General features: G+C 46.2%; 2 protein-coding genes across 2 annotated transcripts in view; one reads left to right on the top strand and one right to left on the bottom strand.

Moving 5' to 3' along the window:
* Positions 1 to 535: 535 nt before the first annotated feature.
* The window catches only part of LOC123758680 (cilia- and flagella-associated protein 161), a 67313-nt gene continuing 42158 nt past the window's right edge, over positions 536 to 25690 (top strand). The window contains exon 1 of the mRNA XM_045743218.2: positions 536 to 967. Within this exon, the coding sequence (XP_045599174.2) occupies positions 899 to 967 (69 nt within the window). The 5' untranslated portion in view covers positions 536 to 898. The remainder of the gene's footprint in view (positions 968 to 25690) is intronic.
* LOC138370308 (sodium/potassium/calcium exchanger 1-like) lies at positions 2883 to 19487 on the bottom strand. Its single transcript, XM_069334421.1, has 2 exons — positions 19430 to 19487; positions 2883 to 5333 (listed from the first exon to the last, which is right to left on the bottom strand). Exons 1-2 carry the CDS (start codon positions 19442 to 19444, stop codon positions 3888 to 3890), a joined length of 1461 nt encoding a protein of 486 aa, XP_069190522.1. The 5' UTR covers positions 19445 to 19487; the 3' UTR covers positions 2883 to 3887.

Raw genomic sequence — 25690 nt, 5'->3', positions numbered from 1 at the left:
TCTAAAAGCTAAGTACTGTACATAGAATTCGTGACTATTGACGATCGTCACAAACAGGAGGATGGGTTGAGTATGCACACCTAATACTCAACTATATTGTATGAGTATTAGGAAACATGTAGGTGTGTACACCTACATGTTTCCTGCATCCGGACACACACCCGCATGTATTTTGTAACCACACACATACCTGCACGTATCTTGCATACATACACCAATAATAAAGAACATAGGGGGGGTTATAATCTACTTGATAAACCATTTCCTTTATTAACATTAACTTATGGAAGTGTGGCAGGCATAGTAGCCTCGCCCCCACCCCCAAGCATCTCCAACAATTTCGGCCTAGTTCTTGTCCTGGGCAGGGATGGTCCACTGAGCTATATCCTTAACTGTTGTCCCTTTGTTCACCCACCAGGAATTGAGGACCTGGTTGTAAACCAATTGGTGGGTTGTGTTCCAGTGAAAATTAGTTTAGTTAAGATGAGCTCTGGCATGCGAACAAAACGTAATGATCCCTATTATTACTTTGTTACAAAGTTGTTACATCTTGTTCATGACGTGTTACAACTCGTTCAGACGTAGTTTCTTGGTGGTTGGCGGGTGGAAAGGGCAATTAAGCTTTCATTACCCGGCTAAGAAAAATTAGATTAAATTAATTAGATTAAAACTTGTCTATTCTTGGTCCCACTTGCATAAAAAAAATTTTATACCACATTATAAAAAACCATTTATTATATATTTTTATCTCACATCGTCAGTAAATAATAAAAATTTTGTCTGTTGAGCTTTTCATAGGTGAAGGTTGCCATAGCAACGGCAGTAAACAGAGTGACGCCGAGTAGCAGTAGTGTGTGTCTGCCTCGTGTTCACGCCTAACATTGTAACGCATCGGTAAATGGCTAGAAATGCGTATCACTCGTGCGTTCGTGTGGGAAACTGGTATGAAAACAGATTGATGGAAGAGGTAAGTCTTCTGTGCTGTAGGGGGGGAGGGGCGCCTACCCGAGTAACCCTGACTCACATAGGCCTATACTGCAGTTGTGTTGAATATTCTCTTATACACGTTGCAGTGAAGGAAATTTAACTGTCATTAGAATAAAATGTTAGTACTTAGGGCAAACTATTGGTCGAATGAACACAAATGATATGTTGTATTCCCGAAAAAGTACGTTTTGTACCATGGAATTGTCTAAATACCTCGCAATTAAAGAAGTTGATCAGGAGCTGTCAGATCTAACATAGGCCTAAATAAACGGTCTTAGGCCTATTTAGCACTGCAGTAGGGCCTATAGGGCAGTTTAGGTTTGGTTGTCTTCTGCTCTCACCAAACTAATGGTACAAAATGTGAACCTTTTGGGAGCTAGAGTTCATTTGTGTACCTTCCACCACCAAGTATTATTCTTTTTGGGTGACAGTTTGTAATATTATAACTGTAAAATTCAGATTTTTTTATTATTCTTTTAATTCTTGGTTAAAATATTCTTTATTCTTGGTTAATTTTTGTAGTAGCCGTATGTTCGAATTTTGCCCGAGACGCTATGGGTATTAATGGGTTTAGGTATTGTATGTTCTAACTCTATCTAGAAATTCAACATTATGTTTATAACTCATCTTCTATGCATGTACTTTTACCAGAATAAAAATTTGAATTTGAATTTTGAATGTATTGGTGCATATAATATCTGTATCGTAGTCACTGAGATTCGCAACAACTGCAAGCAACGTTTGTAATTATCTAATACAACCTGGCCGTAATTTGAAAAAGAAAAATAATTGAAAATAAATTTTAGATTTTTTTTTCCAAAACATCAAGTTTTGGAACAGCAGCAAAACACCACCTCAGGTAGGTTAGGAGGGTAGGAAGTTCTCCTAAGGTTTCAAGATGTCATGAAAACAGTTAATTGAACGTTTCCTCTCCTAACCTAACAGCCTATCATAGGACCCAAAACACAACACGAGACGGTCCGTCACTTTCGTGAGCTTATTGTATTTTGAATTACGTCCTATTTTCAGATTGAGTGTTCATACGAGCGAAAAGCGTCATAATTAGTAAGAGATTGTAAATTGCTTTGTCATTAATTTTGGGATTGTGTGTAGTGAGGTTGGCACACACCGCCAGCCGGAAGCCCACCCAACACAACATATTTATTTGTTCTTTTTGAAAGATTTTTTTTTCATTGCATTGTTTTGTTTAGTGTCTTACACTAAGACAATGACTGGAACAATACGTTGATCAAACCAACGTCCTGGTTCAATGATTTTCTCCTAAACATATTAGGTCATTGCGACTTAATTAAATTGTCGTTCATTGGTCCTGGCTGTTCTGTACTTATTTTACGTTGACAGTTAATGAAGTTCATACGTGTTGGCGACCGACAACCTCACTCTTGCCGCCAGAGTAATTCATCTTGACCATTCTGGAGATGAAGGTAGTTGTAGTCACAAAGTTGATCGGTCACTGCGAAAAATCTGTTGACGAGGCTCGCTTACCGTCCAAACCAAACCAAACAGTCCCCCAAAAAATCGGATAAAAACCTGATTTTTGGCAATTATTTTAGTGGACGACGCAGCATTGCGTCATCCCCGAGATTACCGACAGTAAGCGGATGACGCAATGCTGCGTCATGCCCGGACTAGTGTTAAGTTGTTTAAGATTCAGCTACTGGGAACTTAAAGTGCCAAGTAGCACGGGCTATGGTGAGCCCGCGATGGACTTACCTGGCACAGGAGCAGGGCTTTAACTTCTTACAAATGTATTAAGTCGGTTGTAAGATATTAGGCTCGCGTTGTTGGCGTCACCTATTGCTGCAGAACTATAGTTGCACTTTTATATCGAGGAATATTTCGCACTCAATAACAAGAAGGGTAATCAATAAACATTTGCAATTTTATAATTATATTCAAGATAAAATAGGGCACTTCAGAGCTGTGGAATGGAGGTTCCAGCAACCAACAGCTTGCTTGAGCAGACTACCACACACTCCCATAACTAAACCTTCTCATATCTCAAGTCAGTCCAGATCATTACTATTAGTTTCTCCACAGTTACTCGGTTACTGAAACAAAAGCGGTGAGTAGCTGAAGACAAACCGGCAGTCAATACATAACTACACACTTCCTTGTATTTGCTTATATTCCAGAAAAATATAAGTTGGGGGTTAAATGAAAGAAAACCTAAGGCACATTGTGTTAGAGAAAACGGAAAATTTGTCGAGGTACACTAATATAAGTTTGTAGAACTGTACCGTACACAAAACACTATAGGAAGCAATAGTAATCGACCACAGTCTTGCATAACGTTTGTCTGGATTTTAATCCATCAACGATAATTATACATTTACGCAGAAAGAGTAATAAAAGACTGCTGTCGATTGCTTAGTGTATCACCTCGGCAAATCAAATTTGATCTAACTCAAAGAAGTGGAATCATGTGAATACTGGCAAGGTAAGCATACTAAATGGATCTGTAAAGGGTGTTTTTCTCAATAGTGTCAAGAAAAGTCTTCTCTAATATATAAATATCTCTATAAACAAGAAGATGAAGATGCATTAAGTGTGCTTAGCCCGCTAGCACAGACACACACGCTATACACACACATGTACACACACACACACAACGTCACGCTGTACACATGTATACCTGTACACACGCACACAGATCACCACAGCACTATCATTCAGGTAAATCAGGTATTCACAGCGTGTGACTGACGTTCCAAGAACCCAACCTGACCTGGATCCCAGACTTGATGCCAGTTCCTGTGACATATAACTGCTTTCAGCGCATGGATTTACAGGTGTCCGAATTGGTTTTTGTGAAACTCATTTCTTATATTGTATTTACAACTATCAGCTCGAGAGAGGCGTCTACCGTTGGGTCAGGCCTAAGAGGTTATGGCATTCGTGGCGGACGTTCCTGAATGTTTAATGGAGGTCTTGTAGAGTCTGCGTCCGAAGTCATTGTTGAACTTGGAGAGCAGCGCCTCCTCGCTCAAGTTCTCGTCATATTCGTCAGAGCTTCCCTCGTCACTTTCCTCCGAAGACGACGAAGAGGAGCTTTCTTCGTCATCTTCGTCGGATTCTTCTTCGTCTTCGTCACTGTCTTCACCCTCTTCACTGCTGTCGGCACCTTCTTCAGATGAGCTGTCTTCCTCAGAGTCCTCCTCTGAACTTTCCTCTTCCTCTTCCTCCTCTGAGCCCTCCTCTTCTTCCTCTTCCTCCTCTTCTTCCTCTTCCTCCTCTGAGCCCTCTTCTTCATCCTCCTCCTCTTCTTCCTCTTCCTCCTCTTCCTCCTCTTCCTCCTCCTCTTCTTCCTCCTCTTCCTCCTCCTCTTCGTCCTCCTCTTCCTCCTCTTCTTCCTCTTCTTCTTCTTCCTCGCCTTCCTCCTCTTCTTCCTCCTCACCTCCCTCCTCTTCCTCTTCTTCGCCTCCCTCTTCTTCCTCCTCGCCTCCCTCTTCCTCTTCTTCACCTCCCTCCTCTTCCTCTCCTCCCTCCTCCTCTTCTCCTCCCTCTTCCTCTCCTCCCTCCTCTTCCTCTCCTCCCTCCTCTTCCTCTCCTCCTTCCTCTTCCTCTCCTCCCTCTTCCTCTCCTCCCTCTTCTTCCTCTCCTCCCTCCTCTTCCTCTCCTCCCTCCTCTTCCTCTCCTCCCTCCTCCTCTTCACCTCCCTCTTCCTCCCCTCCCTCCTCACCTTCACCGTGTCCTTCAGCATTATCACCGCGGGCCGTGGCGGGCACACCCTGGGCAGCTGCAGCTCCACCACCACCAGCAGCAGCAGCAGTGCCAGCAACAGCAGCAGTAGTAGTGCCAGCAGCAGCAACTTGAGCAGCGGCATCGCCTTCTGCTGCCAGGGAATGCATGGCTTTCCTCTTTTCGTAGAAATTCAGAAATGCTTCCTTGGCTTTCTTCACCTCTTCGGTGTCTTCGGGAAGATTGTTGCTAATGACCCTGAAGCCATCGGCGCCGGAGACGTAGTGGACTTGGACGTCCTTCCCGCTGGCGTCCGTGTAGGAATATTTGCCGACGGTTTGGCCCTTCCCATCGGAGGCTTCCATATGAGACCGGCCTTCGGCGGAGAGGTCGTAGCCGTAGACGTAGCGGCCGTCTCCAGGACGCTCCAGGAACTGAACATTGGCGTCTTGGGTCTTGGCCCGGCTGCGTTGTTTGTCAATTTGGGTGTTCCATATTCTGTTGAGGTCCTTCTGGGTCTTCTGGGGAAGACTCTGCAGCCTCACGGTGCTTTTGGCTGGTCTTGCTGAGAGAGGAGACTCTTGGGCTGGCCGAGCCTCGGGGGTGAACACTATGCACGCCGCGACTGCCACAACCAACACCACCTGCGACACAAAGGTGACGTATTAGCCTTTAACAAGGTACAGTGGGGGGGTGCAAGGTACAGGGGGAGGGGTGTGTGCAAGGTACAGAGGGGTGGTACAAGGTACAGGGGGGGGGGGTGCAAGGTACAGGGGGGTGGTACAAGGTACAGAGGGGGTGTGTGCAAAGTACAAGGGGGTGGTACAAGGTACAAGGGGGGTGGTACAAGGTACAGGGGGGTGCAAGGTACAACGGTGTGTGCAAGGTACAGGGGGTGTGCAAGGTACAGGGGGTGGGTGCAAGGTACAGGGGGGGCGTGTCGGCAAATGTTGATGAGTTAAGATGTCTGAATAACACAATATTAGGATTTCTTAAGTACCAAATTCTAATTATCTGCAGCAAACAAAAGTAAACATTCTTAATTAAAAAAAAAAAAGTACACGAACGATCAGACGAGCAACGCTGTCAATCTTCGTCTTAATTTTGACGTGTTTTCAAATCTCAGAAACCTTTAGTAATGAGAAAAGTTATAATAACTAGTTATAAAAACTTCGTATTACCTGTAAAAGACGAGAGTTGCAGTGAAAATCAGGCTAATACCACTTTTAAACTATTACCGAATGTGGAAGATGGTTGTAAAGCTGACGAGGAGCTAAGAACGAGACAGAGAAACAGTAGTTTGGGGGATATTATTTCTCTGTCACATGGAGGTGTTATTTGATACACTTGGTGACCCGGGGCCAGATTCACGAAGCAGTTACGCAAGCACTTACGAACGTGTACATCTTTCCTCGATCTTCGACGGCTTTGGTTACATTTATTAAACAGTTTACAAGCATGAAAACTTGCCAATCAACTGTTGTTATTGTTATAAACAGCCTCCTGGTGCTTCGGAGCTCATTAACTGTTTAATAACTGTAAACAAAGCCGCCAAAGATTGAGAAAAGATGAACAGGTTCGTAAGTGCTTGGGTAAGTGCTTTCGTGAATCTGGCCCCAGGTGTTTATCCCTGGCGCCAGGTGCTGGAACCGGTTTGGTTATTCAACACCAGGTTTTCACTAGAACATGATCCGATAATCTGTTTACAGCAAGGTCCTCTAATTACTTTTAGGTGAACATAGTAAATGAAGTGCCTATACGTCCCAACCTGTCTCGGGTGTGAACCCCAAGTCTTCCCGCATGTGAAGAGTCCAAGTGAGCAACTGAATACAAGGCTTCATTTAAAGGTGATGTGCACAGCTCGGAGGCGCACACGTGCACATCAAGAAGCACATCAATCAACTGGAAAAGAGGCAAAGGCATGCTACAAAATGGCTTCTGAAAATGGAAAACAAAGAGTTACGAAGTGAGGCTAAAGGCGCTAAATATGCCAAGAACCTGTACACCAGTTGATTGACGGTTGAGAGGCGGGACCAAAGAGCCAGAGTTCAACCCCCGCAAACACAACTAGGTGAGTACCCTGCTGGCTGAGTGGACAGCACGCTTGACTCGTAATCCTGTTGGACTGGGGTTCGATTCCCGGCGCCGGCGAGAAACAAAATGGGCAGAGTTTCTTTCACCCTGATGCTCCTGTTACCTAGCAGTAAATAGGTACCTGGGAGTTAGACAGCTGTTACGGGCTACTTCCTGGGGACGGTGTGTGTGTTAAAAAAGGTTGTTAGTAGTTAGTAACAGTTGATTGACAATTGAGAGGCGGGCCGAAAGAGCAGAGCTCAACTCCCGCAAGTACAACTAGGTGAGTACACAGGCGTGCGCGCGCGCGCAAGCAGATACAGTACATGACCTTACCAAAGTTGCCGACTCATTACCGAACACAGCAAGGCAAGCAAATTGTTCCTAATATTCTAATAAGAGTGAAACTTTTTCCATTTATGAAAAAAGCGGATATTTACGCAGATAAATGTCGGAGCAGCAACTGACCGATGACTAAACAGGTTCGCGTTTTTGAACCTTTAACCCCTGGCCTTATCTGACAGAACCAGCAACACAGGGTTCTACACTGCAGGCTTGGACCACTTGTAGATCCTTAAGTACACCTGTATTATTTAACCTATTCTCAGGCAAAGCTCATATGTCAAGTAAATCTTCCAGCAACAAGCCCAAAATCTTCCAGTACCAAGCCCGAAATCTTCCAGTACCAAGCCCGAAATCTTCCAGCACCAAGCCTGAAATCTTCCAGCACCACGCCCGAAATCTTCCAGTACCAAATCCGAAATCTTCCAGTACCAAGTCCGAAATCTTCCAGTACCATGCCCGAAATCTTCCAGCAACAGGCCCTAAATCTTCCAGCAACAAGCCCTGAATCTTCCAGCAACAAGCCCAAAACCTCCCAGTAATCTTACCATGCTGGGAAGATCACTGTTTCGTTCCATTCGTGACCATAATCTACAAACATTTCTCATGTCTGATCGAAGAGGTCAGGGTTCGAGCCATGCCCCGGGCATTACCCACCAAGGCCCTCCTCATGCCCCGAGCTATTCAGACTATCATGAACGCTCCTAAATGTTCATGGAGGGTCGAGCGGTATCTCCCGAGCCCCGCCTTACCAGGTATCGACTTGTTTTGAGGCCCTGAGGGTCTGCCTCCCTACAAACTGTTCGCAAGTTGTTCGCTCTTGTATTTCAGATTGCACACAAATTGTCTAACAGCGTGTCCCCCTGGTATTACAGTTGTCCCTAGTATAAGGCCTCTCCACCTGTCCCTGGTATTACAGTTGTCCCTAGTATAAGGCCTCTCCACCTGTCCCTGGTATTACAGTTGTCCCTAGTATAAGGCCTCTCCACCTGTCCCTGGTATTACAGTTGTCCCTAGTATAAGGCCTCTCCACCTGTCCCTGGTATTACAGTTGTCCCTAGTATAAGGCCTCTCCACCTGTCCCTGGTAATTACTAATTTGTATGGCATCAGGTCTGCAAAGCAGAAAATAATGCAGCAGGATAACTTGTGGTAGAGACCACGGAGTCACCCATCAGGGGGTCATCCATCAGGGGGGTCATCCATCAGGGGGTCATCCATCAGGGGGGTCATCCATCAGGGGGTCATCCATCAGGGGGTCATCCATCAGGGGGGTCATCCATCAGGGGGTCATCCATCAGGGGGTCATCCATCAGGGGGTCATCCATCATAGGGTCACCCATCAGGGGGTCATCCATCAGAGGGTCATCCATCAGGGGGTCATCCATCAGGGGGTCATCCATCATAGGGTCATCCTCGCCCTCCGTTTGACGACGTCATCTGCCACCTCCCTTAACACCAGTATTCACGTTCCATTAACGGCATTAAAGTTACCGTTGACGTTTCTTACGTTGCGAGACAGTCGAGACGTATACGTCGCGGCGTCTATACAAACGACGTCGATTTTCCCACAGCGCCTTGCGTGCGAACTTAAGTTGGCCTTCAAGTGTGGTGTAATAATTAACTCTTGGCTGAAGAAAAAAATCGATGAACGCAAGTGACTTCACGAGAGAGAGAGAGACAGAGATAGACAGAGACGGTTGATTTAGAGTAAGAACTCTTACTCTTAAATGAGGGTACAAGCTAAGTGTCACTCATCAAGAATCCAGTGCGCACAGATCCTGTACCCACAATCCGTTCGCTACCAAAAGGTATCGTAGTATCCCCCAAAATGGCCACGGCAGGTCATTTTCTGTGATACATTTTCTAACACCCGATGCCGCTGTTCAGTAAATAGGTTTACTGAATAGAGGAATTTTCAAAAACTACAAAAACCTCATCAATTTGCTGTTGTTGACGACAATCCACGTTCATGTGTGGTGCAGCATGAACTACCTGTGGGATAGAGAGCCGAGAGTGCTCCCCAGGCAGGATAGAGAGCCGAGAGTGCTCCCCAGGCAGGATAGAGAGCCGAGAGTGCTCCCCAGGCAGGATAGAGAGCCGAGAGTGCTCCCCAGGCAGGATAGAGAGCCGAGAGTGCTCCCCAGGCAGGATAGAGAGCCGAGAGTGCTCCCCAGGCAGGATAGAGAGCCGAGAGTGCTCCCCAGGCAGGATAGAGAGCCGAGAGTGCTCCCCAGGCAGGATAGAGAGCCGAGAGTGCTCCCCAGGCAGGATAGAGAGCCGAGAGTGCTCCCCAGGCAGGAGCAATTGAAGTGGGTCGTCACTGTTACTGTGATCCCGTTACCCCCGCCAATCCTTACCTCCCTTTCTTCTTTACATGCGACCTTCAGCTTCCCCCACCCCTCCCCATGCCCAGATACCCCACCCCTCCCCTTCGTACTCATTTCACATATAATTGCGTGTGTGTGTGTGTGTGTGCACAGAAATATAGTTACATGTGTACTCACTTATTTGTGCTTGCAGGATCGAGCATTGACTCTTGGATCCCGCCTTTCTAGCCATCGGTTGTTTACAGCAATGACTCCTGTCCCATTTCCCTATCATATCTAGTTTTAAAATTATGAATAGAGTTTGCTTCCACAACCTGTTCCCCAAGTGCATTCCATTTTCCCACTACTCTCACGCTAAAAGAAAACTTCCTAACATCTCTGTGACTCATCTGAGTTTCCAGCTTCCATCCATGTCCCCTCGTTCTGTTACTATTCCGTGTGAACATTTCGTCTATGTCCAATCTGTCAATCCCTCTGAGTATCTTATACGTTCCTATCATGTCCCCCCTCTCCCTTCTTTCTAGTGTCGTAAGGCACAGTTTCCTCAGGCGCTCCTCATACCCCATCACTCGTAACTTTGGGACGAGTCTCGTTGCAAACCTCTGAACCTTTTCCAGTTTCATTATATGCTTCTTCAGATGGGGACTCCATGATAGTGCGGCATACTCTAAGACTGGCTTCACGTAGGCAGTGTAAAGCGCCCTAAATGCCTCCTTACTTACGTTTCTGAATGATGTTCTAACTTTTGCCAGTGTAGAGTACGCTGCTGTCGTTATCCTATTTATATGTGCCTCAGGAGATAGATTAGGTGTTACGTCCACTCTGGGGTGTTACGGGGTGTTACGGGTGGGGTGTTAATCCACCCCGTGTTACGGGGTGTTATGTCCACTACGTTACGTTCACCTAAGTGCTGCTGTGTGTGTGCACACAAATATGTTAGATGGAGGAAGAGATAGAAAGATACCGAGAGATAAGAGATGGAGGGATGCAAGGCGATAGAAAGAGATATAGAGAGGTAGAGACAGACATATAGAGAATATAATGACTGGCCCAAGTCCACCTACAAACGAAGTGAAGGTCGAATATCCCTCCGTCCCAGTACTCCTTAAATACGCCTAACCACGCCCGTCAGAGAGCGTATATCCCCACCTATCCCCCCCCTCCCTCCCCCCCTCCCTCCCCCCCTACCAGGAGCCCCCAAAGACCTTGCCGGTTAGTTTTTGCCTCTTTTTTGCGGTGCCCGACACAGCATTCACTCTCACTCTCGGTGTATCCCGCGGCCTCCACCCCCGCCGGGACAACACCCCGCCACAACCCAGATTGTGTCCACGCCTTGTCAGTGACCTTCGTAGCCTCCTGGAGCCTTGTGATGACATGAACACTACGGACCGATAATATGCGTACCTTCATGGGTATACCCCTTGGTGTGTACCTTTATGTAAACCTCATTGTGGACTGTTTACACTGGAGGATATGTGTGTCGCTGTGTTTTTAATGGTGATATAGATCTGCTTGTGATGGGGATTTGTTATGAGATCAGGGAGGCTGAGGGCGCTGGTATCTTGAACCCTGATCTGGCATCCCTTTTCCCCAGCTTTTATGAGTGGATGCTGATTAATCTCATTCATGAGCCAGCATCCCCATCTCTCGTGAACGCTTAATGCCTTCACGCCACATGAACAGCTAAACACAAATGATCCGATACAAGATATGAGAGTTAATACACATCCTTGTGCTGTTGGGAATCATTATACGGAGACAAGAAAGGTTCATTAAGACTGGAAGTGGAAGCTTGAGATTTGATGGGTTGTGGCGATCCAGATGAAGTCAGTGAGGCGTGTTCAGGGTGTGGGTGGAGGCCTGTATTCACCCAGGTCTCCTCATTGGCCACAACGACCAAATTACAACGTCCTAACCCATGCATAGGAAACGTCGATATTTTTTGTTTGTAGCAGAATTTCAAAACAGGTTGCATTTGTAAGGTTGGTTTGACGTGTTCTTTGAGAGGACGGGTGATGGGGTGGGGTGGGGGGGGGGAGGTTGATGGGGTGAGTGGACCACAATAAATGGGTTGATGGGGCTATTAAGGTCGGGAGCAGCTGCAGATTATCTCAGGAAATTAAAATTGTCAAAAGTAATTTGACAAGTTAATAGAGGAAGCGGCAATTAAACTCAAATTACCATTTATAGGATTTTCACGACCTTGCAGCCGTCACCACTGCTATACCAGCCACTTAAAAGTGCATTGCTCAATTACATATTGCGATGGCGACAAACAAGCCAACCACACAGGCTGTGTGTTTGTAATGAGGGCGGACGAGGAGTCACAATGACGTGGCTGCAATATGTTGGGGACGACGACGTTTCGGTCCGTCCTGGACCAATCTCACAATCGACTCGAGAACGGCCCAGGACGGACCGAAACGTCGTCGTCCCTTCACTTTCTAGTGTGTGGTGTGGTCAACAATGACGGCAGAGTTGGGTTACGAGGAGGAAGGGAAGGTCCACCACGCAGCAAGAAGGGAAGGTCCACCACACAGCAAGAAGGGAAGGTCCACCACACAGCAAGAAGGGAAGGTCCACCACACAGCAAGAAGGGAAGGTCCACCACACAGCAAGAAGGGAAGGTCCACCACACAGCAAGAAGGGAAGGTCCACCACACAGCAAGAAGGGAAGGTCCACCACACAGCAAGAAGGGAAGGTCCACCACGCAGCAAGAGCCAAGTCGCTGTGCCACAGTGGACGGGAAGTGAGGGTGATAAATAATTGTTTTTAATTCTAATCAAATTAGAGACGTCCATAAGAGGAGTGGGGATAAATAATCTAATTACCCCGCCTTTGTCTTGTGCGCAGGCGCTCTAGTACCCTCTGGAAGGACGTGCCCCTCAAGGCCGATATCTTATTAATGTTGCATCGTTTCCAACTCATATCTGGAAGATCAACCAGCGTGGCCCGGGGCTCCGGGTACGGTCATTATAAGGCCACGGCGTGGAGTTCCGTAGGGTGATAATCCCAGTTAGTTACCACGGCGCCTCAGGGGAGTGACAGCGCCACTGTCCCCACATTTGCCTCGTCACTGCACCCTATACGATTTATATAATTATATATAGACTCAATTTCTCCCTCCCCTGTCTGTTCTCCCAGCAGTGAATAGGCTACCTGGTTGTTAAACGATTTGGCGGGTCGTATTCCAGGGAAAATTAGAATTAAGGACCTGCCCTGAACGCTACGCGCGCTGGTGGCTGTACAAGAACGTAAGAACTCTTGTATATATAAATAAATAAATAATAATGTTGATAAAAGTGTCTAAAAAATAAGCAAATAAACGGCATGAGGAACCCGATAAAGCCGAGACAAAATAACGCTTCTAAAACGCGCGAAGTTAACCCTCCCGCCAACGCATAGAAAACATGGATGTTAACGGCCACTTTTCATAGTCCTTATTTTGTCCGTTGAACACAACGGACAAAAACAAGTGATGAACAAAGAGCGGCCAATATTATCCCGGGGGAGGAGAACATCGGCGCCCAAACAGGTGTTTGGAACCCTGGCAGTCCTTGACGAACTAAAACACGCCGGTCTGTGCGTGTGTTTGTGTATATGCCCGTAGCTGCTTCGTGTCGACTGACCTACAGTACAGGCTTTTTCTTGTGGGGGGGGGGGGGGGGGGGGTAGGGGGTAGAGGCGATGGGGAGGGATAGGTTAAATGTTGGCGTCCATGACTGAATGATGACGGGCGGTGCCTCAGGTGATGGGGAAGTGGGATGGGGGGGTGGAAAGGGGGGGAGAAGGAAGGGGGATGAGGGACAGTGACAGGAAACCAACAAGGTTGCCCGGGTCGGGACTTGAAGGGACGGAAGAATGCAGAGGAAGAATGGAAGATGAAAGATAATATTGTATTATTAAGAAGAAAAACAGAAGAAATAAGAAAAACCAAGAAATTTAAAGAATAATAAAGAAGGAATCTAACTATTAAAAGGCCCAGAAAAAGTGCGATGAAAACCCCTCAGAACACACAAGAATTTCACAACAATTCAAGGTTTGAATTTCACCCTTGTATTGACTTCTCTGCATCACTGAGATCATCAACAATTGCCAGTTAAGATGGGATCAGGCGGACAGCATCCTGGGAATGTCTCAAGCGCCTGCGTAAGACAGGTTTTTATCTAAGAGTGATTTAGTGAATGCAGGCGTACGAGCTAGGAAAATATCCCCAGTATGCATCTCATATTCTAACGCGGAAGAGCGACATTATATTAGTCATACCTTTAGTGTAAAAACATATTGTTGATCCTGGTATACTCTATAATAGTGTATCTTGAATATACCCTGTCTTTATTAATATAATTAGTTATATATCAAAACACTATTCACTTATACAAACAAAAATAATTTACAAATCAAATAAAATTAATAAAATAAATAATTACGAGGAAAAATAAATTAACAAATACAGTATGTAACCTCATTTTGGGGAGGTGTGGGGTAGCGTGTGTGACAGGTGTTTACATACCTGGCTCGGACACTAACACCTGCAGGTGTGTAACAGGTGTTTACACACCTGTCTTGGAGACCTTGCCACACAGGTAGAGGCCTGGGTTAAGGTGAGCCAGCGCCAGTTTTTCAACACCATGTACTACTACCTTTATGCTGCTCTGTCTCTCACTCTTCTCTCTAGGCACCATTCTTTGACATTTAAAGTCACCACACCTCCGTCTACGGCCGTGTTTTGTCGTGGTTGGTGTTATTCTAGATTCAGCCACTCGGAACAAAAAGTTCCAAGCAGCACCGGCTATGGTGATCCCGAAGTGGACTTGTTTTTGTTTTGATGTGCTTTAAATTCAAGTTCGTTTTTTTATAACATTTCTCTTTGTTAGGGGAAACCCAATACTAGGAAACTGTAAGCGATATAATGAGGTGCTTACAATGTATATGATGAACGGATACTATGTAAGTACAGTGCTCCTGTATAATGTTCCTTAGTTATGTCTCTGGACAACGTTCCATCAAGGTAAATTAATATCCACTTCAAGGATACATTTTACGGGTTATTCATGCCCGTGCCACCTTTTGGGTGGCTTAATCTTCATCAATCAATCAATCAATCAAAGATACGTTCTTCGTGACGGTCGTGGCGGCTTAGTTCGTATTTAAGCAGCAATTCATGATCTGGTAAGAGCTACGAGGTCGTTCTTAGCCCCTAGGTTTGCTACGACCTCGTAAACTGTTTAATAAATGCCAACACAGCCGCCATGGACGTAAGAGGTACAAAATATCTTAAGTGATCTTATGTATCTTTATTATAGACGTGAAAAAGAACTTAGCGTTATTTTTAAGTATTTGGCAAATTTATTACTCTATTTTGTAATTTAATATATTCTCTAACCGATAACTTTAATTAAATGATTTATATAACATTAAATTTAATCCCCTTTAATTAAAATAATAAAGTTCCCTACACAAATAAGTCAATAAAACGACTCATGAACTGAATCTTCCAATATTTACACAAAATTAAATGGCAATAAAACAAATGCTAAACTGAATGAACAAAAAACGGTACTTTTAATTAAATATTTAAAGGGTAACTAAAAGATAATTGTTTACCTTCCACGGGTGACTACTATGAACAAATATGATCAAAAGGACAGTTATATACTTGAAAAGTGTTCCGTCACTACACACACACCACTATTCTGAAGCCGTTCTGCGTTACACACAGAAACCACAATAGCGTGATGCATCAAATGAACAAATCCACAAGGGCCGTGACGAGGGTTCGAACTTACGTCCGCGAGGATCCTTGTGGATTTGTTCCGTTCTGCGTTATTGAGCAAGTTTAGAGTAATGAAGACGTTAAGCGAGTCGTTAGTTAGCATCAACGCCCTGACCTATCCGTTGTGACAACGAAACAATGAAACTGACCAATAAGTAACGCCGGAATTCGACATTATCAATCTGACCTGAATAGCCAATCATTAAGCATTTTACTTCAAGGAAAAAACAACCGACCAATAGGGCATAACCTTTCAAGACACGATATTTAAAGACCAAATAGTCAATCCGTCGGCAAGCTGTCAAGACTTCTGACTGACCAATGGGCCGCCAGGAGGGGCGTCTGGCTGACCAATGAGCCTCCAGGAGGGGCGTCTGACTGACCAATGGGCCGCCAGGAGGGGCGTCTGACTGACCAATGGGCCGCCAGGAGGGGCGTCTGACTGGCCAATGGGCCGCCAGGAGGGGCGTCTGGCTGACCAATGAGCCTCCAGGAGGGGCGTCTGACTGACCAATGGGCCGCCAGGAGGGGCGTCTGACTGGCCAATGGGCCGCCAGGAGGGGCCCGGGTGTCAAGGTCACGTGATGTACGGTACCATAGACCAGGGGCCAGATTCACGAAGCAGTTACGCAAGCACTTACGAACTTGTACATCTTGTCTCAATCTTTGGCGGCATTGTTTACAATTATTAAACAGTTAATGAGCTCCGAAGCACCTGTTATTGTTATAAACAGCCCGATTGGGCTGTTTATAACAATAACAACAGTTGATTGGGAAGTTTTCATGCTTGTAAACTGTTTAATAAATGTAGCCAAAGCCGTCAAAGATTAAGGAAAGGTGTACACGTTCGTAAGTACTTGCGTAACTGCTTCGTGAATCTGGCCCCAGTTTTATAGTTAAAAATTATCAACGATCGCGTTCGTCCTGTGATTAATAGATGAACTTATATTTAATTTTAATTTTTGTCTTTAAGCTCGTTTTTAAGTGCATTATTTGTATCGTTAATCGCTTTATTTTTATTCGTAACTCTGTATACGGTATATTTTATTATTTTACCTTATGTTTTGTATGTTTTTAACTTGTCAATTGCTGGCCTCTTCTGTGTATTATACCCAACCACTTGGGCTGGACGGTAGAGCGACGGCCTCGCTTCATGCAGGTCGGTGTTCAATCCCCGACTGTCCAAGTGGTTGGGGCACCATTCCTCCCCCCCCACCCCCCTCTTCCCTCCCCCCTGTACCATACCAAATCTTTTCCAAGAGGTATATAGTCGTAATGGCTTGGCGTTCTCTTCTGATAGGTCCTTTCCGTTCTCCTCTGTGTAACACATTCTCTGTCCTTCTTGTAGATATTATAGATAATAACTTGGGATATTGGTCTCTGTGTCTCCAAGACATGATCCAGCTGGCCACAGAGCCAGAAAACACACACACACACACACACACACACACACACACACACACACACACACACACACACACACACACACACACACACACACACACACACACACGTGTGAGAAGGGCTGCGGTGCCCAGCACGTGGCTGGGTGTGGCTGGGCACGTCACAGAGACCAGGAAGTGAGTGGGCATGTTCATGCCTCCAGGGCATAAACATACCCAAACATCCTCCAGCCCAGCCTCAAGGTAAGGTAAAGTAAGCCCGTAGGGCAGTGTTGACACGAAGGCTGGAGGGGCAGCGGGAAGTAGAAGGGATGTGTTATAGACATTTAATGTGAGGGGGAAAGTAAATTAATAGGCAGAACCAGTTATTATCTAAATCTCAGTCAAATATGAACAAACGTACGTGTGTGTGTAATTACCTAAGTGTAGTTACAGGATGATAGCTACGCTCGTGGTGTCCCGTCTTCCCAACACTCTTTGTCATATAACGCTTTGAAACTACTGACGGTCTTGGCCTCCACCACCTTCTCACCTAATTTGTTCCAATCGTCTACCACTCTGTTTGCGAAAGTGATTTTTTTTTATATTTCTTCGTCTTCTGTGTGTGTGTGTGTGTGTGTGTGTGTGTGTGTGTGTACTCACCTAGTTGTACTCACCTAGTTGTGTTTGCGGGGGTTGAGCTCTGGCTCTTTGGTCCCGCCTCTCAACCGTCAATCAACAGGTGTACAGATTCCTGAGCCTATCGGGCTCTGTCATATCTACACTTGAAACTGTGTATGGAGTGAGCCTCCACCACATCACCCCCTAATGCATTCCATTTGTCAACCACTCTGACACTAAAAAAGTTCTTTCTAATATCTCTGTGGCTCATTTGGGCACTCAGTTTCCACCTGTGTCCCCTTGTGCGTGTTCCCCTTGTGTTAAATAGACTGTCTTTATCTACCCTATCAATCCCCTTCAGAATCTTGAATGTGGTGATCATGTCCCCCCTAACTCTTCTGTCTTCCAGCGAAGTGAGGTTTAATTCCCGTAGTCTCTCCTCGTAGCTCATACCTCTCAGCTCGGGTACTAGTCTGGTGGCAAACCTTTGAACCTTTTCCAGTTTAGTCTTATCCTTGACTAGATATGGACTCCATGCTGGGGCTGCATACTCCAGGATTGGCCTGACATATGTGGTATACAAAGTTCTGAATGATTCTTTACACAAGTTTCTGAATGCCGTTCGTATGTTGGCCAGCCTGGCATATGCCGCTGATGTTATCCGCTTGATATGTGCTGCAGGAGACAGGTCTGGCGTGATATCAACCCCCAAGTCTTTTTCCTTCTCTGACTCCTGAAGAATTTCCTCTCCCAGATGATACCTTGTATCTGGCCTCCTGCTCCCTACACCTATCTTCATTACATTACATTTGGTTGGGTTAAACTCTAACAACCATTTGTTCGACCATTCCTTCAGCTTGTCTAGGTCTTCTTGAAGCCTCAAACAGTCCTCTTCTGTTTTAATCCTTCTCATAATTTTAGCATCGTCCAGAACATCGTGTGTGTGTGTGTGTGTGTGTGTGTGTGTGTGTGTGTGTGTGTGTGTGTGTGTGTGTGTGTGTGTGTGTGTAAAATACTCGAATTGCCGTTGGAAAAGTTTGTCAAGATGCATGTTATCATATCAGAGTGTGGGAGTGTGCAATATTGCACCATTGCAAGGCACACTGCAACATTTTCCGTTCTTGTTATCGGGCCGTGACCCCCCCCCCCTCCCTATCCCCCCTATCTACAACCGAACCCAAATCTAACCAGACGTAATGCTTCCCCTGCAGTCGTCTTGGGCCGCCCTAACCCTAACCTGCAACTCTCAACCATCTGTTGACAGTTACGCATTAATCGCCTCGTTGCGACAGGGACCGGGGGGGGGGGGGAATTAAGCCAGTCAACACGTTGTGACGCGTCTGCCACAGTCACGGCTGTTAGAGGTCAAGGGTCGTGTGGCAGCAAATGTTTTACAAATGAACTTGAGTAATGAAGCAAATATCTGCCAGGCATTAAGTATACATGAAGAATTTGTATATATTTATTATGATTACTCTGTATGTATGTATTTATGTATATTTCCAATTTGTATTTGCTATTTGTGTCAGCAGAATCAAGCTATTAGCTCTTGGACCCCGCCTTTCTAACCAATCTATTTTCCTTTGTTATATCTACTGCATATATTTCTCTCTAACACACGCGTACGCACACACATCGCCAGGAAGCAGCCCGTAGCAGCTGTCTAACTCCCAGGTACCTATTTACTGCTAGATGAACACTGCACCAGGGGTGAAAGAAACTCTGCCTATTTGATTTGGTTTTGCCTCTGCCGGGGATCGAATCTGGGCCCTTAAGACTACAACCCCAGAGCGCTATCCACTCAGCCGCGAGGCCTCACCCTAAAAAATGATTCCAGTGTCCTGGACTGATCAAACAACTGGAAGAACTGTGACGGCCAAACACAGTGTTCCAGAGAGGAAATACTCTTCTCCTGCTTGCTGGGATGCACTCTACTCGCGCTTGCTGGGATGCACTCTACTCCTGCTTGCTGGGATGCACTCTACTCGTGCTTGTAGATACGCACTCTACTCCTGGTTGATGGGGTTCTGGGAGTTCTTCTACTCCCCAGGCGCGGCCCGAGGCCAGGCTCGACTCGTGTACTCATTCTACTCCTAAGTGTAAGTACACTACTGCTTGAAGAAGTAAGAAGACACTCATCAGGACACGTGGATAAAGAGGGTTATTCATCAGGCGGCGATCTTCATCATGAGTAAGTAGCCGCTGAGACGACTTACCCACTGAGTACCCATGATGCTCTGAAGTCCGCTGGTGAACACCACTCGGACTAACTTCACACTGACCTTTGGCGCCCAAGTTCCCCGCCTTATATACCTGCGCCCTCCACCCCTCCCCCGCCCTCTCTCCACCCCCACCCAACATGGCGGTCATTGACTGATTTTCATGAATCAGAGATGTTGTTGTTGTTCTAGATTCAGCTACTGGCAACATAAACGGTCCAAGTAGCACGGGCTATGGCGAGCCCGTAGTGGACTTACCTAGTACAGAAGCGGGGCAAGTAGCACGGGCTATGGTGAGCCCGTCGTGGACTTACCTGGAACAGGAGCGGGACAAGTAGCACGAGCTATGGTGAGCCCGTAGTGGACTTACCTGGCACAGGAGCGGGGCAAGTAGCACGGGCTATGGTGAGCTCGTAGTGGACTTACCTGGCACAGGAGCGGGGCAAGTAGCACGGGCTATGGTGAGCTCGTAGTGGACTTACCTGGCACAGGAGCGGGGCAAGTAGCACGGGCTATGGTGAGCCCGTAGTGGACTTACCCGGCACAGAAGCAATATTTGAATCGTTGGTGCCAAGAGTTAAATTCATTCTCTCCACTATACCAGCGCCAATCAACACATTGAGATGTTTTGCACAATCGCCTCTATAATGGTCCAGGACGGAGCGAACCGTCGTCGTCCCTTCACCTTCTAGTGTGTGGCGAGTGGTCAACATTGAGGAGAACCATTTGGGCGCAGGTCACCAGGACCAGGTCACTGAGTCAGATGGATGGGGTCACACACAGAGATCACACTAACGTGATGCAGCAAATGAACAAATCCACAAGGGAGTGGATTAAGGCAGTGTCTGGGATGCTCCCGGACGCAGGTTCGAATCCTCGTCACGGCCCTTGTGGATTTGTTCATGGATGGGGTGGTGACCTCTTGGCCAGAATGGTGTGGAACTGGTGCCATTATGTTACTTTTTTGTACTTCAGATCACCGCGGTATTTCCGGTGTCTCGTTCAAGATGACCATCTCAGAGAATTAGTATATTGCATCTTGAGACGCATTTCCAAGCGCTGTGGTATGTACGTATGTCCTTGACATTATGGGGCCCTGAATGCTGTATAAACAAGTCTACCTTTTAACGCCGTTTTCTTTTTAGCATACCAAATATATGGGGGTAATTGTTCTGAAAAATCTTCAACGAAATAGACGAGAGAATAGTTCAAGGATAGATCGTTGTCATGAGGATCCGTCTTGAATAGATGGGAGCGGGCAGTGCCGGATGGTGGAGGATGGAGACAAAGCCTCAATAGTTCCCGCCATCACACCCATCGTTCAAGGGCCCCATCAATGATGGCGCCACGACCCCCCCTTGTCACGTCAACACCCTCACTACACCCTTCAACTGGCCGTCCTCAGTCACCTGTCGACCAGTTCTATACTTCCCACAAGTTAGGATTTACCTCCTGGCTAGTACCTGCTCTACGAGGCTGTTTGTATTCGCAGCCTGCATGCCACCCTTCTGGAAAGATAAGCAACGACAGTTTGGATGGACACATAAACTATTGGCAACACTGTTAGCTACCTTGGACTTCGTTCCCCAGGATGAGCACCGACGTTACCTCGAGTGTGACATCCTTCCCAGGACGGACTTTTGTGGGTGTAGGCCTTGGACCCTCGCCGCTCTCTGCTCAACGCCCACAACCTAGCAAGACTCTCTAACATACCGCTCCTGTGCCAGGTAAGTCTACTACGGGGCTCACCATAGCCCGTGCTACTTGCAAGTTGTTCCGAGTAGCTGAATCAACAACAACAACAACATTTAGTCTAACAAACTCACGCTATTCAACATTTGACAAGTTGATGAAGGAAGAAGCGTATATTTAGTGAACTGGTGGAGGTAGAGAGTACGGGATCACCATAGCCCGTGCTACATGGACACTTCGTTCTGAGTAGCTAAAGCTGACACAACAACATGGAGGCAGAACCTGCACTTAAGGAACCTATAGACAGAGGCACCTAAGGTTAAGACGTTGACGGAAGAAACACTTCAAGATCAACGCTGAACGAATCCTCTGTTCAACGATGTGCTGAAATAAATGTTTTTAACACTCGTTTATACATTGAGTTCTGTGCTTAAAGAGTCATCCGCTTAAACAAAGCCCTCCGCTTAAGTAACCTGCTTCTGTGTATTGTTATGATCAAAGAGACTGTGATGGAGGGCACAGCTAGTAGCGTAATGCCTGCTGACAGTGAGGGGTGGAGACGGGACCATTATACACCAGCGGCAGGACTTGTGTTCCTCCAAGGGTGTGATTGATTGATTGATGAAGATTAAGCCACCCAAAAGGTGGCACGGGCATGAATAGCCCGTAAGTGGTGGACAAGGTTGTGTGTGTATGTCTGTATTTGTATGTGTATGCCTGTGTATGTGTGCGTACGTGTATGTGTGCGTACGTGTATGTGTGCGTACGTGTATGTGTGCGTACGTGCATGTGTGCGTACGTGTATGTGTGCGTACGTGTATGTGTGCGTACGTGTATGTGTGCGTACGTGCATGTGTGCGTACGTGTATGTGTGCGTACGTGCATGTGTGCGTACGTGTATGTGTGCGTACGTGTATGTGTGCGTACGTGTATGTGTGCGTACGTGTATGTGTGCGTACGTGTATGTGTGCGTACGTGTATGTGTGCGTACGTGTATGTGTGCGTACGTGCATGTGTGCGTACGTGTATGTGTGCGTACGTGTATGTGTGCGTACGTGTATGTGTGCGTACGTGCATGTGTGCGTACGTGTATGTGTGCGTACGTGCATGTGTGCGTACGTGTATGTGTGCGTACGTGTATGTGTGCGCGCTTGTTCATCCTCAGGACCAAGGGAGCGTGTTAGTCAAGACGTCGAAATGATCCTACAGACTTTTTGAGTTGACAAAAAAGGTTATTTTCAGAAGTTGCAGAGTACTTATATTTTGACTCCCGGATAATCTATGTAGAAGTGAGCTTCGCGTCCTCCAGTTGGACTGTATCTGGAGGAAGACTTTGCCGCAATTTGATTGTTAACTAATCCAGAGTTGTCTTCATCATGTGCAAGAATTGCTCATTCCGATTCTTATATATCCGCATTTTTGCCTCTAACTAATTCATCAATTTGAGGACTAGTCTGCCTGTAATGTATCGGTCCAACCATGACATGGTTGGCAGTAGTTGCCACCCATTATACACCTGACATGGCTGGCAGGTGTACAAGGCCATATATATAGTATACAAGGGTATATATATAGTATACCCTTGTATACTATATATCCCCAGGCCCAGCAGACAACTCCCCCAGGCGTTCAATCCCCGACAGTACAACTGTTACCATTCCTTCCCCACCGTCCCATCCCAAATCCTTATCCTGACCCCCTTTCCCAGTGCTATATAGTCGTAATAACTTGGCGCTTTCCCCCTGATAATTCCCTCCCTCCTAACCAAATATTGACAACAGTGTTATACACAGTTAATACACAAACCCCTAAACCCCGACCTCACTGTGTACACTACACCCCCGACCTCACTGTGTACACTACACCCTCGACCTCACTGTGTACACTACACCCCCGACCTCACTGTGTACACTACTCCCCCGACCTCACTGTGTACACTACACCCCCGACCTCACTGTGTACACTACACCCTCGACCTCACTGTGTACACTACACCCCCGACCTCACTACCACACACTGTACATATAACCACAACCTAAATATTTCTTGTACACTGTGCAATTATATCCCAAATATTAAGTGGTCAGCAAAGCCCGAACACAACTGAATGGTCTCGGGGTTCAATTCCCGCGGCTGGGGCAAAGACGGTTGTGCACGATTTCCTTCACCCAATGCTTCTGTTCACCTGTATTTCTGTAGGTGAAGTTGTTAAAGTAAATATCTCCGCTGAGGAAGATTGTGTCGTCTGTAATTTTTGTTTGGTTTTGCGCTATCGTTATCAGGATGAGTATAGGGTGCACAATAAACTACCTCTCAGGATGGGTATAGGGTGCACAATAAACTACCTCAGGATGAGTATAGGGTGCACAATAAACTACCTCACAGGATGGGTATAGGGTGCACAATAAACTACCTCAGGATGAGTATAGGGTGCACAATAAACTACCTCACAGGATGGGTATAGGGTGCACAATAAACTACCTCACAGGATGAGTATAGGGTGCACAATAAACTACCTCAGGGTGAGTATAGGGTGCACAATAAACTACCTCAGGGTGAGTATAGGGTGCACAATAAACTACCTCACAGGATGAGTATAGGGTGCACAATAAACCCCTAACTTTAATAATCTCTTAAGATTGATAGCACCCGTCCCTTGATAAGATACTGTCATTGATAAGATTGCTGCGATTGATTCCTGGATTGACCCAGGAATGGATCGATCAACTTGAAGGTCTGGAGACACAGTCGAGGAAGACACAAAAGTAACAATCACTCGACCTGGTTTGATAAGGTCACCTGTGTTAAGTCGCCTCCATGATAGCACAGAGAAGTCTTCCTTTAACTGCTCAACCACCTTGTTAAACCCTTGACGCACTCACCTTGACAGACAAACAAGAAAATAAACACGCCAAAAACATCCCTATTAATTATTTCTAGCATACTCACACCTAGAAAAACTTGTGCTCTTGTTTTTAGTCCAGGATGATGGAGTGTAGGTGATGAGGACTAACTAGTTGTGCCTTATAATAGTGCAAGGGTCACTGCGGTCTCCTTCCTAGTGAAAAAATATATCAGCATTTTTCTATCCTCTTTTATGAAGATCGAATTAGATTTTTGAAGGTTCTTATCTGTCTCTGGATCACTACTTACTGCAGCGTCCAGGTCTCTATAGTGCTTATCTTGAGACGATTTCGGGACTTAGCGTCTTCGCGGCCCGGTCCTCAACTAGGCCTCCTTTTTGTTACCCCCCCCCTTCCCCAGGAAGCAGCCCATAGCAGCTGTCTAACTCCCAGGTACCTATTTACTGCTAGGTAACAGAACACCAGGGTGAAAGAAACTCTACCCATTTGCTTCTGTCTCCACCGGGGATCGAACCCGGAACCTCAGGACTACGAATCCGAAGCGCTGTCCACTCAGCTTCACGGCCCTAGATCTGGTGTTGAGGGACGTGTAGATCACTACTTACTGCAGCGCCCAGGTCCCTGTGGTAGGCGAGGGAGGGAAAGAAGAATGGAAGAGGATTGCATCTTAGAAAAAGGAAGACCCAAGAAATAAGATCTTTCTGGGTTAAGATAAGATCTAGGTGAGGTTGGAATGTAAACAAAAAATAGCACTTTTGTAGCTTCATAGATTACAAAAGACTGGACAATATACAAATACTATGGATGAGAAAGGAAGGTCTGTGTGTGTGTGTGTGTCCGTGGGACTACACAGACCTTCCTCAGGGTAACTTGAAGGGTTATACAGACCTTCCTTGGAGTCACACACAGAGCCTCACTGACCTTCCCTCGGGAAACAACAAACATGACAGTGACCTTCCCTCAGGGAACGCCAAGGGCTTCACTGACCTTCCTCTAGAAGAAGTAGAACACATCTCTCGCCAAACTAGATCCAGATGTCCCAAAGCATCTCTGGACAAACTGGAAAATTTCAAGTCCAATATTATCTACCAAAAGCGTATCTTGAACTCTATAAAGAGTGCCTACGTCATCACACATCAAGCTTGACGCACTCACCTTGGCACAGTGCCAAGATAGACCATATCATGTCACTAAGATATATTTTCCAGTTCGCCAACCACCTGCTCTGGAAAACTGGAATTACTAGTCTAATTAATCTGTACTGCCTCACCCGGGGAGCCGGTCGGCCGAGCGGACAGCACGCTGGACTTGTGATCCTGTGGTCCCGGGTTCGATCCCGGACGCCGGCGAGAAACAATGGGCAGAGTTTCTTTCACCCTATGCCCCTGTTACCTAGCAGTAAAATAGGTACCTGGGTGTTAGTCAGCTGTCACGGGCTGCTTTCTGGGGGTGGAGGCCTGGTCGAGGACCGGGCCGCGGGGACACTAAAGCCCCGAAATCATCTCAAGATAACCTCAAGATAAGATAACCCTGCGAGAATCCATATTTGTCAAGGAGTAGACAATAAGAAGTTTGCATCAACAGGTTTTGTGATAATGTTTCAATATTTACATGACAATCTTTTCATGAACTAAGACTTCAATAGGTGTTTACAGTTGTTCAATGGCCTTACTGTGTCATATGGACGAGTCACTCCCACTAA

The sequence above is a fragment of the Procambarus clarkii genome, chromosome 31, assembly GCF_040958095.1.
Source record: "Procambarus clarkii isolate CNS0578487 chromosome 31, FALCON_Pclarkii_2.0, whole genome shotgun sequence".
Classification (NCBI taxonomy): domain Eukaryota; kingdom Metazoa; phylum Arthropoda; class Malacostraca; order Decapoda; family Cambaridae; genus Procambarus; species Procambarus clarkii.
Note: the sequence above shows the minus strand (reverse complement) of the source record. Positions and strands in the feature narration are given on the sequence as shown.